Below are 16,943 nucleotides of genomic sequence, written 5' to 3'. Positions count from 1 at the left end.
TTAGGGAAGTCTATTTCTCCCGCCCCCACAAGAGAAAAGTTTGACCTAGAATCTGAAAAGTCAAAAAGCCTCTTTATATTATCACTAGGGTGGAAGGAAAACAAAGAGAATTCCCAATTCCATTAAAAACAGACCAGGGAATTAGGTCATGAGAGCATTAAGAAGCATTTTCCTTTAATAATTCCTGCAAGTCTGCTGAAAAACCTCATGACATTGGAACACATTTCAGAGTTGCAACTGTTAACACCTCCATGAAAAGCACTGCTAATAAGGCAAGAGGCAGCAAGCTCTGCTGATTTATACTTTTCTGGTCCACCAGATTTTTGGCCTACCACTAAAAAAAAACCCTTTTGTGCCCTTTAGTGCAATTTAAAGGCAAGTGGTACTTATTTTCTTGCACAAGTACTTTGACCACAACAGCAGCAGCAACCATTTTTGAGCAGCAACCCTATACTACAATTCTAAGCGAGTTTAGAAATGTTAAATAAGGATGGTTAATGTGCAATAAGTATAATGAATTTTATCTCATATTCTTAATTATATTTTCAGAATACACAGTACATGTTCCCCGTGTTACTGCAATAGGGAAATTCTCTTTTCAAGGTAAGCCTATGCACCTACTACAAAAGGACTTAGGCCTTCATATTAAACTCTGAAACCATTGAAATTGTGTCCTGCCAGCCTCAATTTTTAATATTTTGCATTTATGTCAGTGAACATTTTTGGAGCCATTTTGGATTTGTGCCCCAACTTGATCCTGCTTGGCTGCCAGGGTCACTTGATTGAAATGTTAGATTCTCTAAAACCCCATAAACAAACTACACAAGGTCAGAATGCTCCAACCATGATTAAAGGTAAATGTTAAGCCCATAATGAGCCCAATAAAGCCAACATTCACAATATTTTTCTCATTAGTAAAATTTAGATTTACATACAATAATTTTAAAATAAGAGGCAAGATGTTAACTAGATGTGTTTCATTATCTTTGAAATCAAGTAATTTATATTAATGTTTCAGCTGATATTGAAAAGCTTAAGCAATAATTTTATAAACATGGCAGTTGTTACAGAAACACACAAACAACATTGTACATTTTTCCTGTGCTTTGATTACTGATGAATCATATTAAGTAGCATTTAGTCCTTAATTGCTCCCTCACATATATATGTTTATAATATATATGAAGATATGTATTAAATTACATAGAGTTGCATTTATGAACTAGATAAATGTTAAAGGTAACCATGACAGTCAGACCCTGTAATTCATGTTGGTTTTAAGCAGCATGTTAGCAAAACAAATGCTTTGTGAATTCAGGTTATTCATTGCCTTAGATCTCTGGGACAGGACATATGTTTTTTCCCAGAGTATGAAACTTGACAATAATAGGTTTCTATTTCATTAATCAAAGCTACCATGTTCTATCACAATAAAAACATCAGCACATACTCTTGTAGAAACAGTCCTTTGCAGAGAAATTTTGCCTTGTGCTTTAGTGTGAGCTGTATTGGTACTTGAGAATAAGGCATAGAGCACCACAGTGTAGCACCTAGCAACAGATTTTACAGAATTTGTCCAATATTAGTTCATCATTTTGGAGACAAATATATTGGCTCTATCTAGAGTGGTAAAATCCACTCCTTTTGCTTTTGTGCTTCAAGTCAAGCATATTCTTGAAAATCCACCCATATATTTAAGAGTACTCCTCTCACATATACCCCCATCTATACCTGCTAGAGTATTGCCCTTGCATAGTTGTTCTTGTGAGTATTTAATTGTGAGTATTTAACTTCCAATTACCTAGTAAGATGAGACTAAATATAATAGCTAATTCCTTTCACTCAGATTTTGCTTAAAACACAACTCAGATTTTGTAACTTGAATAATATTTTTGGCCTCCTGAAATCTTAAACATTAAACTGCTGTTCTTTCATGTTTTTGGAGCTGCCATAATTTGAAGCCACATGAAGTATGTTTTACTCCACTATTTCTCTATTAAGGAAAAGTTAATCAGTAAGATCAATCTAGAAATAGCAAATTTGTTTGGAAAGACATCACATGCATGATCTCAATCGTGGCAAGAAACACCATCCTCATTTTTTGCCCATCATAGCATGAATTTCCATTTGCAGGTAGAGTCAATCACAAGCTCCATCCTCCATCGATGATTAGCTCATTACCAGTCACATAGGCAGACTGAAATTACATAAAATAAACAATGATTTAAAGTAATTTTTCATGGCTATTAATTATAGGGAAACACTTTCTTTAAATTAAAAAATATGCTTTTTTTGTTTTACAAAAATACCTGAGTAAGTAATATAATATCTAAATAGAAACAAACAGAAATTGAAGCCTTTTACTTAATTCAAGGAAGTGTGGCAAAAGTATTACTAGAGGCATTAAGATGAGAATGCATCCTGAGAGTACAAATTTAAAAAAGCTAGACTTTAGATATCTTACCTGCAGGAGTAAATACCTCACACTGTGATGTTATTAGGTCTGTTCAGCTGAGCAGAATCTGACCAGGTCAGCCAATGATTATAATAGGACCTAACTAAAAGCTTAGATTATATGGATAGTGGGGTAAGCAACTGAACTGTTGACATTCTTCCTTATGTCACTGCTGAAACATGCTGAATACATTGAAAAAATGGAATTCTGTTTACACACCATTGAAAACCCTATGAGCAGACTGGAAAAATTATTAGCATTATGGAAATACTAAACCCAGGATGAAATTGAGAAACAGACTACTGATAGATAGCAACGTTAATACTGAACTAAATCCACTGAAGTATTTTGACACGGACATTAGGACTGCTGGACATGTCTAGACAAATCCAGTCCAGTTTCTAGTCTCAGTAAATTCATAGCAGCTGAAATAACATTGGTGTGTGCTCGTTAGTGTTGGTGCTGTTTGCAGTGGTCATCTGGAATCTGGTGTGTAACATCCACAGTGGGTCTGTTGTTTTCTTTATGCTGGGATGGCAGATTCACCCTGAGCATTAGCTAAAATCGCCAGCAGCTCTACTAATTCTACCTCCTTAAAACATGATCTAGCCATGGTGCAAGCTTGGTAAAGCTGACAAGCTCATTTTGTTCACCATTCAGGATGACCTGGGGTCAGTCAGTTTGCTCAGGTGACATGCAACCACCAGGCTATGGCACCAAATACATAATGCCTTGCAATCGCTGTCAACATTCTGAACACCTTTTGTATTGCAGGATGAACTCAGTAAAAGAACATAGTTTGGTTTTTATTTTTGTTATAATCCAGCTCAAAGAGAATGGAAATTGTCCTGAAACAAATACCCTCTTTACTGGGAAGTTACAAAGTAGTATGGGATTCTATGACAGGACATTTCATTGTCTATACCTACTTCATCAGAGGCCAGGTACACAAAGAGATGGGCCACTTCTTCCGCAGTAGCCATCCTGCCAGTCTTCTGTCTAGCCAGAAAGTCCTTCAGTGCCTGGATATGCAAGAGCATTTGGTATATCAAAAATAAAACCCAATTATTTTTACCTACTGACATCTACAAAGCAGTATTGGAAACAGGCTTCTAGTCATAACTTCCTTTAGGGCACTAAGTGGGGAATTAAAGCTGGAAAAACATAAAATCAACAGGGATGTGAATTTCAGGTTGAAAAAAATAAGGAGACTTTTAGAAAGCAGCAAAATCTCTGATTCTAGAATAAAGCCAACATTAAATCCTTCTTCCTTTGGTGGTAGATATTCCCATGTCCTTCAAATGAGAACTTACCATTATCTAATAATGATGGTTAAGCATCCCAAATAATGTGGAAATGCATAGGCCAGAATGCTCTGTCTGTGCTATTTTTGCACTTCCTTGTGGCTGACACATGCCACAATGGAAAATATCCTCTGCTTTTGCACTGGATACTGTAACCAACACTTGAAGTTGCTTCCCTGGATGAGATCCCCTGTGCCTTCACCTACCAATATTATCCTTCTGAGGCTTCAGTTCTGGTCTGGCTGTAAGGCTTCTGTCTCGAGTTTAAGCTGACCACACTTTCAAAGGAGACAGCAATGTTAAGTTATCCACAGTATTCTGAAATTGAGGACATTCTTGAATATGGGCAGAAGTGCAACTATATGTTCTTTTTTAAAAGAGAGTTAAACATATATACTTGTGACCAAGCTAATAAATTGCTTTCTCACCTGTTCTGGGTTAGGCTGGGCTTGGATTCTTTCCTGTAAAGATGGTGTGTCAACAGTTCCTAAGCAAAATTTTAAATTCAGTGTTAAAAATCAACTGCATCAGCAATCACAACAAAAGTTTATTTGTTCTATTTGTATGTCTTAACACCTATGTGTAACTTTGCAATATAATTCAGGAGAAAGACTACAAAGCCACCAACAGAGCAGAGAGTTTTAAATTTCTGTAAAAGGCAAGAGTTTTGAGAATTAATTTCAATACTTTTTGTATGGTTAAACAATGGTCAGACTGTTAGCTAGCTCTTGCCTGCTTCTAACTTCTGAGACTGCATCTTTGAAAAGAACCATTCAATTACTGTGTAATGTATGTGTAAAGTGCTGGTAACATCAGTTACCACTTGTAAGTCTATTTTTTGTTAAAAAAGTCAGACTCGATCACAGGATAATGTAAGAACACTTACCAGGACATACGCAGTTGCATCTGATGCCTTGTTCAATGAAATCAGCAGCCACAGCCTTTGTTAGCCCAATAACTGCTGCCTTTGAGGTACTGTAGGCACACCTGTTCACAACTCCTAACAGAAGGTCCATGTCAAGGCAGCACAGAAACAGAGTTATAAAGGAAAAAAAGAGCCAAGATTGTTCAATATACACCTGCTTCTGGACTCCAGCATTTCCTGTAGCAGCTGTAGCCTCTCCATAAGGGCAGGCTAGCTGGAATGCCAACTGCCAGAATTCTACTCAGGTATAGACCAGAGGAAAGCACACAATCTTTCAATAGTGTAAGCCTGGGGACTTGTCTAGAAAATGTAACAAGCAGCAAAGATTTAGGAACAGTAGAAATCCATCTGTTAGTCATGATCAGGCTTCTTTTGAAAGCATAGTTACAGCACTTATATATAATTGTCATTTCTTCATTATATCTCTAAAGAACATATGTATGAAGATATCACTGGAAGTAATACCTTTTTAGTTAATACATACTGGTAAAAAGGATGCTACAAAATATTAAAAAAGCTCAGAGGTAAGGATCTTGGAGTGTCTACAATTTTCTGTCTCCTTGCATTTATGTTTGAGTTGAACGTGTTCCCTTTTTTTTTCCCTAACTGATCCCTCCACAGGATTTAGAAATAGCTTTGAATTTAGAATGTCCTCTAAGTTCAAGGTGGCACAATATTTATATTGTATATCCATCACCTTTATTTATATAAGGAATTCTATATAAATTTACATATTTATATAAGGATTTATATAAGGAACTCTAGCAAGCTACTGACCTTTGATGCTGGATGCCACAGAAGACATATTTATAATATTTCCAGATTTCTGTTTAAGCATCTGCAAAGAGAGTACTTACGTCACTCAAATGCAAACTGTTTTGTCATCTGCAGGTTCAGCAAAACAGCCCACAGCAACACCCAGAACAGCCCTACTTGATCCACAGGGCAACAATGCTCAGTTGGCATGGGTAGGTGCCATTGACTGAAGCAGTAAAGCAGAGTCTGAAATTCTCCCTCAGTTCCCCTGAGCCATGTCAGGATTGAACACTATGCCAGGAAAGGATTTTTTCCTAGGTTGCCACCTCTCAGTCATTGCCCTCTGTCACGACAGAAGTTACACCACACAGACATCTGCCCATACCATCTACCAATGCAGCAACTCACTGATCCCACTCAAACTCTTCTTGTTTTGGAGAAGACTAAAGCACAACACTCTAGCATCTATGAATTGTAATTTTCTTCAACTTACGACCTTTTTAGGCATCCTAAAATCTGATATGCCTGAAGTTCTTAAAAACCCCCAAACTTTGAAAATTAAGTTCAGCTAAGAAAAACACCACCCCCAAACAAACTAAAAACCAAACCAACCAAGCAAAAAGAACTGGAACAATACTGAAAATAGTAGTTGTCATCCAGTCATAGTCACAGCTTTCAAATCTGGCCTTTGCATTTATGGGAATGCAAGCACCTCATCCAGTCCACAAGGTTTTGTAGACCCAAACCTAGTGATTATGGAAAAACCAAGAAGCATCTTGGAGCTGCTACGTTCACTGGGCTGTTGTGCTCTAATCAGCATCCCTGAATTTCTTCACCAGATAGTCTCCAGAGCTGTACAAAATTCATATTAATATAGATGATTTATTAATACTTTGTAGCAGTGGTATTGTGCAGCTGTGTGCTGTAGTAGAATACATTAGCACTGTATTGCAATGACTCCATCACTGCTCTGCATAAAGTCTGAAGTATTTTAGCTAGTTTACATATGCCAACTCCCCAGATAAATCCTCTCTACCATATTCTTTAGATAAATTGTCTACTTGAAATATTATGCAATGAAGAGAATGTTTAATAGTAGGATTACTATACTCTAAGGGCCCCCCTATCCAAAGTGGCACGCTTGTATTTTGTGCACTGCCACAGTGGCAGCAACTCTGATCTGTCACACTTTAAACAATGCAGCAGAGACTAAAAGTCATGGGCAGCCAAGCCTTGCCTTGGGGAGGAATGTCTTGATCATCAGGTACATGCTGCGAACATTGAGGTTCATCGTGAAGTCCCAGTCTTGCTCCTCACACTCCAGAATGGTTCCATGATGAACAAACCTAGAATGAGGGCATGAAGTGGATTACTGTCTGTGGCTTACATTCCTGTGACTCTTTTCCCACCGCTGTTTTGTAGCAATTAACTTTTCCAACCTTTAAAGGAGGGAGATAAGAGCTCCTTTGAAGAATGCAAGCAGCAGTGTATTTCTTCTGGTAAATATCAAGGATACAAAGCAGACTCAATATGTGCAACAAAATGATTGGCAACAGAAGAACCAAAAAAAAAAAAAAAGCACTAGCAGACTGACAGGCTTTGTTCACTGTTTTGCTAGAAGGGCCAAAGCCATCAGTACAGGGTACCCACAGAGTGAGGAAAACAAAAGTTCCAGAGCTGTTCTATACTGGCCTGGGTTATGTGGCTGTGCAAACAAGTTCAGTTTTGATGGAAACACATGGAGGTTTCTATTAAGAGTATAAAATTCATTAAAACATAACAAATAAAATGCATTGAAATAATAGAAGGTAGTTCTGGAGGACAGGGAAAACTGGAAAAACAGTAGTAGCAAAGAGATTCTGGTTACCCTGCAATGTTACAGAGGACATCAATCTTTTCAATCTCCTTGGCCAGATTTTCTATCTGCTCCTTTTTGGTGACATCCAGAACCCTTATCTGAATGCCTAGAAAAAACACAGCATTTGTTTCAATGTATTTAATTGAGGATTAGCTGAGTATTTTTCTGATGTGCTGAGGATAGCACTTACAATTCAATTCACTCAATGATTAAGTTAGTACAGCGGTTAATCTGGGACAGCATATGATGCTATTTAAAATTTCAGGAGAGAATTAAAATGATCAACTGTTTTAATTGCTATACAGCATGACAAGCAGATGAGCTAGCTTAATTTACTATAAAAACATTCCAAATAAATTTGAATTCCACTATAGTCTCACACAGAAGAATTAGAGAACTTATATAATCATAATAAACTTTCACACTCATTACCATAGAATAACACCTGGAACTAGTTATATGTGCCTTACAGTCCCACTACATGCCACATTCTCATGTGTAGTTGATGATATTATGAATGAGCTTCATATAATTTAATTAATAAAGAAAAATTATTTTGCATAAACTATTAAAATTATGAGGGCAGTCACACTGGAACAGGGTCCTGCAGATGAAATTCCATCTTAGAGATGTTCAGAACTTAATTAAACATAGCCCTGAGCAACCTCCTCTAACCAGTGCCACTTTGAGCACTAGATGGAACTACACAGCCTCCCAAAGTCTAACCCAACAGATATGATTCCATGAAACACTGTAAAGCTGTCTGTAAAGCATCAGAGCACTGTCAAAGGAGAATTTGATTTGAAATGGATAAAATCCTGCATTTTTTTGAAACCAAAGCAACAAGCTTTGGTTTCCATGAAAAGGCTTTCTATGCCTTAGTTAAATGTAGAGACACTTTTGAAGAGATTTGTGCATTCGATCAGACTACAGGCTGGTGATTAACATCACATTGGAATTACCTCTCCTGGATAAAATTCAAAGACCTCAAAGTGCCAAGTCTTGATGAATTATAGATTGACTAATCTTATGTCTAAAGGATGGAAATGGCTCTGAGTATATGGAAAATTATTTCTTTCCTTGTGAGCATACTAGCAGAGGAAAAAAACATAACATTTTCCCAAATACCCTCAGAAGGAACCTGAAAAGCCCTCAAGTTCCCAAACAATTACAAAGGGATTTCTTGTTGTGAGCTCCAGTTGGCAGAGCCTCATAGTCATGCCAAAAGTTGTGCCCGCTGTGGTTTTGTGTATTTTACTGTCAGCCTTTAGTAGGGATTCTTTAAATCCACTTTCTTCTCTCAAATCAAGTTAGAAGCATTGTCAGCTGTGAACTATACCCAAGTCTTATTTTTATTTCAATATTGAAAAAATACTTTTTAACTTAATATCCCACTTGTGATTAGAAACACACCTGTGCAAAACCTGCTCCTTGAAGCATGTTCCTGTGGTGGCAGTACAAAAACAACCTTCAGGCCTGAACATTTATACCAACAGAATAGGCATATCTAGTGTTGCTAGAATTACATTTCTGAAGACATATGGATTCTATAGGACAGTAAGGAATGCATTAAAAGGACAGGCCAAGTATGGACCATAGAAATGCAAGACACTAGGTCTACCTTTTTGTATAGTGGGATGTTCTCTTGATCAGAGAAAAAAACATCCCATGCCTTCCAGAGTGATGCACCTGATAATTAGCCTAGTGAAAGCAAAAGGTAACTGAAATGGGTGATGTTCCAGCAAACATCAACTTCTTCTGTGACACAATAAAATCAATTATTCCACATGTCTGGAATAATACTCTGATGTTGCAATATTTTACATGGCAAATCTCTGTTCTTTCACACCGCAGGATAAAGCAATGCAAACATCAGAAAAACTAGTCTGGATATTTTCTTTTTTCCTGTCTTTTTCAAGCTTTCCTATCCTCAAAATGTATCTCAGATAGCCTACACAAAACTTGTAAGAGCTGAACTAATGCCTGATGTAGGGCCATTTACCTGGATATTTCCCCAGTTCTTGCAGTTTAGACTCATTGATATCTGTAGCAATGACTTTGGCTCCTTCTTTAGCAAAAGCCTGGAGAACACAGAAACAGTTTATATTTAGATATTCCAGGTCATACCAGAAATAAAATCTGTTTTCTTTTCAGGTGCTTTTTGGCTTGAAATAGGAGCCAAGCCAAGCTGAAGGGAGCTGATCTCTAAGTTTTCATTCTGGGCATATCAGGGAGTTGCAGACAACTATTTAACTTTGTGTGATAAGACAGATTTAAGGTGTTTTCCCTAAAGGAAGGAATCCATAAATAAAGTATAAGAACAGTAACCAGACTAAGATAATGGAAATTATTAATGCCCTTATTAGCTGCAGTAGTAAGCAATGGGGCTAGAACTGTCTGTATTGTTAGATTTTTATCTAATTTAAATCTATTGTTAGATTTAAATTAAAAGTCACAAAATTTGACGGGTAAAGGCAGAAGTTGTAAACCAGGATTTTTAAAACAAAATCCTTTGTATCCAAGTAATTGGAATAGAACAATATTAAAAGCAGCATAACTTTTGATATTTAACCAGAGACACTGGCTCATTCTTGACAGACTCCTCAAAAACCTCTTTTTATTGTGATTACTGATAAATCAACATCTAAGGAAGTAAAGTCTGTCAAAAGTACTCTGACATCTTGGACTGTAGCCCCTTATCTTCAAAATAGGTGTCCCAGGTGCAGCTTAAGAGCATAGTGACATTAACCATACCAGCCTTCCATGGTTGGTTGGGTATTTACAAAGTGAAACCATCAGGAGGATTACCTGCTCCTTGGACTGAGTAATTCATGTAAGATCCAAGATCAGCAGTCTTCTGTGTTCTCAGCCACATGCATGAGAAACTAACCAGTCTGGCAAAAATGCTACAGGAGCTTTTCCTGAGCTGTTAATTACATTACAGAGATAACAAGATAATTCTACTGGGTTTTTTATTTGCCATGGAAAAGGGAAGTAGCAGGAGAAGAACTGGTCAAAAGGAGTTAAAAGCTAACTGGAAAGTTAATACATACCTTAAATTCTGTTTAACAGTAATCAAACAAAATTTGTGAAGAGTTTCTTACAGTTGCTCATTGTGAACAATGTGCTAGTATCATGTGAACTTGGTTATTTCAGTCATGAATACAGGTAAAAGACTTTGGCTTTACTGTAAGGGATCCTCACAGTAACCAGCCTTGGACCAGGAAATATTCCCTCTATCATCTCTATTTTCTCCCAGAACAAAGCAACAGAGATGTTGAATAAAAGGTACAGGCAGTACAACCATATATTGTTAAAAAAGCAGATGCAGCTGTCCTCAAATCTGGTTCTTATCCTTGTCTAACATCTCCACTCAGAGTTGGAGATTTTCATAAATTGAAACAGCACAAAGCCTGCATGATACAGCATAGTGGCTACATTATCCCTGATTTTTTCACTGTGTGCTTCTAGCGTCATCTGTGGTTTATTAATTCAAGAACTGGTTTGGTGCAGGTGTCACTGGACAAGCTAGAATGAGAGACCTTGCACAGGCCCAGCAGAACAAACATTTTCCAACTTACAATAGCAGCTGCTCGGCCAATGCCCTGTGCTGCTGCAGACAACAGGATGATCTTCCCATCCAGCCGCCCCATGGTGCTGACCTGCACGGGATGGCACAGACATTTAACAAACAGAGGCCAACACCATCCCCACCGCCTCCCCCCCGCCCCCTGGAATCAGATGCAAACACATTTCCAAAACTAGACACAATCCAGGGTGTACCTCTGCCATCACAATTGTCCTGTGACCCTCAGTTTTCCAGAGTTCTGAGAGGCAGGGCTGCCCCATCTATTTCTTTTTTTTAGTTGTACATAAAGGGTCTCAAGAAGTCAAAAGGCATTTGAGCTCAGAAGTTAAGCTTCATTATAACAGAAATTAGATTTTATTTTTTCTTAAACGCAAAAAAAAAGCCAGGATGAAACAGCAGTACAATAATTCATAATCTAGTGTTTCCACTATCCGTGGTATTCTCAGAAAGCACGTCTGTCTTCTGTTTCTCTACAAACTTCTCTATGTCCTAGACTGCAATACATTCCACTCAATGCCCTGGCCTTGGTTATCTGCCCTCAGTTGTCTTAGGAGTCTTCCAGCACAGCAGGCTCCCAGTCCCAGTGAAGCAGGAAAGTGTGGGGGGAGTGAAGCCCCCAGTCTTGCCTCTTGTTCCCTGTTTTCAGGGAACACTGAGTGTGCCTGGGGCAGTAGGGAACCTCTAGGAGTTGCTACCTTAGCCTAGGTGGAGCAGCCAAAAGGCAAAATACAGCCTTGTTCAAGTGCTGTGTTAGGTTTAACGAAATACAGCATACAAAAATGCAGGCATACAAGTGAAAACAAATACCAAATCTCAAAGAACTTCCTAAAAAGTGAGGTCCCTGTGTTCTAGTCACAGTGAAATATATGGAGTTTGTTAATTGGGTTCCCCATAAGCAAAACTGCTGCATTCTCATACTCCTCCAAGCAACTTTGTCTATGTAGATATGGGTGTAGAAAGGTGTCATAAGAACAAAGTCCTTAAATATACACATAAATCCAACACACCAAGTACTTCACTGGGAAATTAAAATAAAGGTACCATAATCTTCCCTATGTTAGCAGCCAGTGCTGTCCTCTAGAGATGTTCAAATCCATGCTGTGACTCAGATTACTGAGTCAAATTTAGTATCCTACTTTTTGAATAAATTATTCTTTTCTCTTACTTTGATCAGAAATTCTGTTTTGTTAGATGTTTTTCCTAACGAAAGTTGCACCAAAACTGTTTCCTGAAGGTTACACATTCAACAAATGAGACTTCTGAAGCAACGTAATGGAAGAATTTTTTTTCTTTCCAAAAGCCACCTGGACCAGTTCAAGTACTTCCCCAAAATGCCTTGACACGTGGGAAGCAAAATGCATTATAAATACATTTTTCAATCTAACAGTCAGGTTTTATGAACATTTGCCATACGGATTCTATGAAGCCTTTACAAATAAATATTAATACAGTCACTCACCAAGAGATCTAGAACAGCTTTGCTATATTCACCGACCCTTGTACAAAGGGAAGTTCTGTGGTTTTTTTTTTCCCCTGTGCTTGTTGGGATTTGTAGTCCAACTGCTAAGTTTCTCTAGATGAACGTAATTTCCTGTTGAAATACTGAGATGCTGCCATCTAGTGAAACTGAGGATTTTAAAAAAGTGTGATTTTTCTCCCACACGAAAGGACACAAAAGTATCACCAGCACTAGCTGACTCTTACAATGGGAATTCAAGAGATCAGTAGGATTCCACCAAAAGGCCACAAACCTGTTTTTCCAAGCAATGTCTTTCTGCAATGTAAATTATCGAATTCCAAACCAGGACAAAACTTATGTGACTTTTTTTTATTGTTGTTAAACTGGAGATTTGCCAACATATCTTTTGTTTCTAGTGGTTTAACTTGCATATGTTAAAGCAGAATTACTGTCATTAGACTGAAAAATTCTAGAACAAACTAATTTAGCTATAAGCTCACACCAGACTTATAGCTACATGATAGTATTATTAAGGAATTTGGTGTCCTGCCTAAACATCAGTTAGTTCTCAGAAAAGCCACTTCTGTGGGTAAAATGGGACACACATACATAAAAGTTCAGTTTATCCTGTCTTTCTGCTAAGGTTTTCTTTCTTTTTAAAGCTTTCTAAATCAGCTCCCCAGTAAACAAAAACCGTAATGACTTAATTTGCTAAAAGCATTTATCCTTCTGCCCCTAAGCTTTTGCCACCTGTTGCAATAAGTTCCTGCTTTTTTAAGTTCAATCACCAGAAAAATCACCAAACCTAGTTGTTCCAAGCAAGAAATAATTAACAAAAAACCAATAGAAATTGTATATAGAAGAGGTAGATCTATATATACACCTTCTTTCCCAATTTTGGAAGAAAAAAAAAATCAATCTAATTCATTTATTAGAACAACAAAATGCTGATGGTCAAAGGAAATCTCGTTCATCATAGTGGGGAAAAAAAAAGTAACAAACCAAACAAAAAAAAACCAACCCAAAACAAACCCAGAAAACTCCCAACCAACCTCAAAAAAACAAAAAAACCCAAAAAAAACCAAAACCCTCCAAAGAAAAACCTCCAAAAAGAAAAAAAAGAAACCACCACAGACCTACCAGCACTTTGCATTTATCCTTATCCTTGTCAGAAAATAAATACCTGTGGCTATGGTCAGAAAGAAGACATTGCAGTGCCCAACTCTGTAATGGTATTGGAACCTGTATATCATCATGCTTTTAAAAGCTTTCCAAAACACATTCCAGGCCAGATATTGAGATAAATCCTTGCAACTTACAGGTACAGTAATTGGTAGTTTTCAGCCATTCAAAGTAAATAGAAGGTTGATTCATCCTTGTGTGCCTCCTCCAGTTCCAGTAACTGCTGAATGCTCAGGAACATGTCAGTGGAGCCATCTGCTTGTCAGTTTGGGTGCACCCTAACAGGACCTAGCATCACAGAGATTTATTCCTATAAAATAAGGATGATGCTTTTGATGCAGGTATCTTCCTTAGGTATCCTTTCTCCTCTCATGGTGATGATTTCATCCTTAATGGAGTTGATCACAGGTTCTGAGTGCCCAATTCCTGTTTAGTTGGTAATGGAGGGCAGGAAAGAGGATCTATATTTTAGACTTCAACCATTTTCTGATAGACCCAAAAAATTAAATAAAACTCTGACAATAGTAAATTTCTGCACAAGTAATTACTGCAGAAGGTTATAGAGGATGGAGACAAGAAGAATAATAATGATGGAAGTGATGAAATCAGTATAAAAGCTATTTTGGTAACATTTAGACACAATGTTGCAACCAACATCCCTGGATCATAGCACAAGTGAACAGCAAAACCATTTTTACATATTTAACACAATAAACTTTATTTTCAAGTTAAAATTTCTTATATAAAACATACAAAATGTAGGTCTCACAATACAAATAAGTAGGTTAATAAGAGTCCATCTTGCCCCAATGATCTGGTTTGTTTTCCCTTCACTAGAGAAGCAGAAGAGTGTGAAGTCCATTGCTTACTATTTAAAAAAAGTCCAATAGACAACTTCAGACAGGTATATTAAAAATGATGCAAAATTCAAAGTTACTCACTGTACCATAATTGGCTGAGCTGCAGAAACTTTTAAGGAGTTTAGGAGGAACCCTTGATTGTGTGCTCTACAAACACAAGATCAGTAACTTCGGTTGCAGTGACCAAAGAAGTCAAGATTGTGGTGAAAATGCAGTTTTTGTTGGCCTAAAGAACGTATGGTATAAAAACCACATGCTAAGAAACAAAAAGAATATTTCTTGCCAAGTCAACAGAACTCTGAAGATAGAAATATCAACACCTCAGAAAAGGGCTGTTTTAGGAATGACAGAATGAAAAGTTTGAGACTGAGAAGTCTCACAGTAGATTAGTTTGTGATCCATTCCTTTTTCCTTTTTTTTTAATACATTAGCTTCTCTTTCCTATGAAAAAAATCCACACCAAAAACCAAAGTAGAACATCAGCAGCTTAGCAGGTTGTGGAGCAATTTCTGATTTTCCATCTTTGTCCTCATATTCCAGCTTTCCCAGTTGTGGGAAGTAGAAACTCCAAGACAGCAAAGATGGAAGCAGCTGATGGTTTTTAAGCAGTTTTCTTTTGTATATGCAGATCCTGGCTGTAGGCACTGTAAGGGCAGCTTACAACAGAGCATCTTTACTGGGTGCTGCAGTCAGGGGCTTTATCTCTGTCTGAAGTCCCAAACAAGTGCCTAAGATGTTCTTCTGTGGACTCTGTGCCCTCAGGTCGTGTATCTGTACAGAAGACAAGGACATTAAAGCCTTTCTTAGTTAGACAAGCAGCAGGAATACAGCAATTTAATCTTGATTAGTGTTTTGTCTGTCAGCTATGAAAGCTTCCCTCTAGGGAGCTTTGTGTTGTGAGGAAAGCTGTGCTGTTACTAAGTTGGCCATCACAAAACCAAATAATGAGTCATGTTCTTTCTGGAAGCCTGCTACTAATACCTCAAAAACTGGCTACTCTTCAACATGTCTGCTGGGGCCTTCTGAAAGCTGTGAGAAGCATGAGGGCAGAAGGTCACTAAAAGTCATCAGGCTAGATAGCAGAAATCTGAAGTGATGCTGAGGAACAGAAGTTCTCATCAAAACAGCTATTATTACAGCTGGGACCAGGCAGAGTAGCAAATGCAACATCAAAGGCTGAAGTCTACCATCTTGAAAAACTTCAGAAAAAAGCTAACCAGTTAACTTTATATAGTTTTACCAGAAATCTGTGCTTAACCAATGTAAAGTTAAAAAAGCAAAACATTTAGAGCACCAGTTATCTAATAGCAATATTTTGCTGATTCACTTCTAAAAGTCACTCATCAACACTTCCACTGCAGAAAAGGAAAAAAAGGTTTGTACATTCTTCCGTAGGTGAAGGATTCATTTTGGTATTTTAATTCTGTAGAGCATACAGAAACTTCACAGCTCAGATGGTCAGCTTTTCAACAGTCATATGACAAACCATTCAGGAAAACTGTTATCATGCAAGTTTCAGATCTCAGGCCATCCCTTACATTTTGCATCTTCAAATCATATAGGACACTAACACTGTGTTACGTACCTGTTAGCACGCCCAAGTTGGAATTATCAAAGAAATTTGTTGGACAAGTCAGAGGCAGAGGTTTTGGTAGGTTCTGAGTCACTGTTTCCTGAGAAACAGTTTCCTTGCAGGGTGAAGGCATTTGCTCTTTAAAGAAGTATGACACTGCCTTCTTAGGAGACTTTGGTATTGTCTCTCGAGTAGTTTCTCTTGAGGATCGTTCTCTCCATTTTAGTGCTCTTTCTTTCCATTTCCTGAGTTCCTCTTTCAGTTGAAGTTCATCACTGCAGAGAAAAGAATGCCAGCATTCAATTAAGAAAAGTTTAAAGCAATTTCTTAAAAATTCCTGAAGAACAGAGAGTTCCTGTATTTTCAGATGATGTGTGACAAACATGGCAGTACAATAGTTGTGTATCTTGGTTTCAGAGGATTTTTTTTAAACTGAAATTCCTTCCAATGTCCAATTCAAGTGTAGCTTCCATCATTAAAAAGATTCTTAAGAAAGTAAGCAATTTAAAGTTCAAAAGGCCTTTATGGCTTTATAAGCCATAAAACACTAGCTTTAAATAAAAGTTTATGATGTGAAATCCAAAATTAATGGTTACTCACTTCCATAGGTCTCCCAGAAACTAACACTAATGATGTACATAAATACATAAATGTACATAAATGATTTGACATGCTGCCAGTCAGCTGTCCACTTACCTCAATAGAAGGTCATTTTGTTTCTTCAGCTGCAAGTTCTCTTTCTGTAGCTTGGCTTGTTCAGATTTTAGAACAAGTATTTGTGTGCTCTGCACAATACCACTGCCACCACCACAAGTAAGGGGTATTTGGGATTGCTGAGGATCTGCTTCTTTCAGCACTAGAAAACAGATTTATACATATGTGTGTGCATAATTTGGAGAGTGCTTAAAAATCAAACCAATACATTTTTTAGCCTATTCCTTCTTGTGGTCTTATATGTCAAACTTCACGGGGTTACAAGTGC

General features: G+C 37.5%; 2 protein-coding genes across 2 annotated transcripts in view; both read right to left on the bottom strand.

Annotated features, from left to right (window-relative positions):
• Nucleotides 1–53: 53 nt before the first annotated feature.
• Nucleotides 54–12,455, bottom strand: BDH2 (3-hydroxybutyrate dehydrogenase 2). Its single transcript, XM_054633111.2, has 10 exons — nt 12,347–12,455; nt 10,880–10,960; nt 9,301–9,379; nt 7,308–7,404; nt 6,678–6,786; nt 5,462–5,522; nt 4,646–4,759; nt 4,188–4,246; nt 3,385–3,477; nt 54–2,197 (listed from the first exon to the last, which is right to left on the bottom strand). The coding sequence occupies exons 2-10, from the start codon at nt 10,949–10,951 to the stop codon at nt 2,144–2,146; spliced, it is 738 nt and encodes a 245-aa protein (XP_054489086.2). The 5' UTR covers nt 10,952–10,960; nt 12,347–12,455; the 3' UTR covers nt 54–2,143.
• A 1,846-nt stretch (nt 12,456–14,301) lies between these two features.
• The window catches only part of CENPE (centromere protein E), a 39,854-nt gene continuing 37,212 nt past the window's right edge, over nt 14,302–16,943 (bottom strand). The window contains exons 43-45 of the mRNA XM_054633108.2: nt 16,658–16,817; nt 15,974–16,236; nt 14,302–15,159 (exon numbers count right to left, since the gene is read on the bottom strand). Coding sequence (XP_054489083.2) covers nt 15,062–15,159; nt 15,974–16,236; nt 16,658–16,817 — 521 coding nt within the window. The 3' untranslated portion in view covers nt 14,302–15,061. The remainder of the gene's footprint in view (nt 15,160–15,973; nt 16,237–16,657; nt 16,818–16,943) is intronic.

This window comes from Agelaius phoeniceus, chromosome 4, assembly GCF_051311805.1.
Source record: "Agelaius phoeniceus isolate bAgePho1 chromosome 4, bAgePho1.hap1, whole genome shotgun sequence".
NCBI lineage: Eukaryota > Metazoa > Chordata > Aves > Passeriformes > Icteridae > Agelaius > Agelaius phoeniceus.
This window is presented reverse-complemented; position numbering and strand designations above follow the sequence as displayed.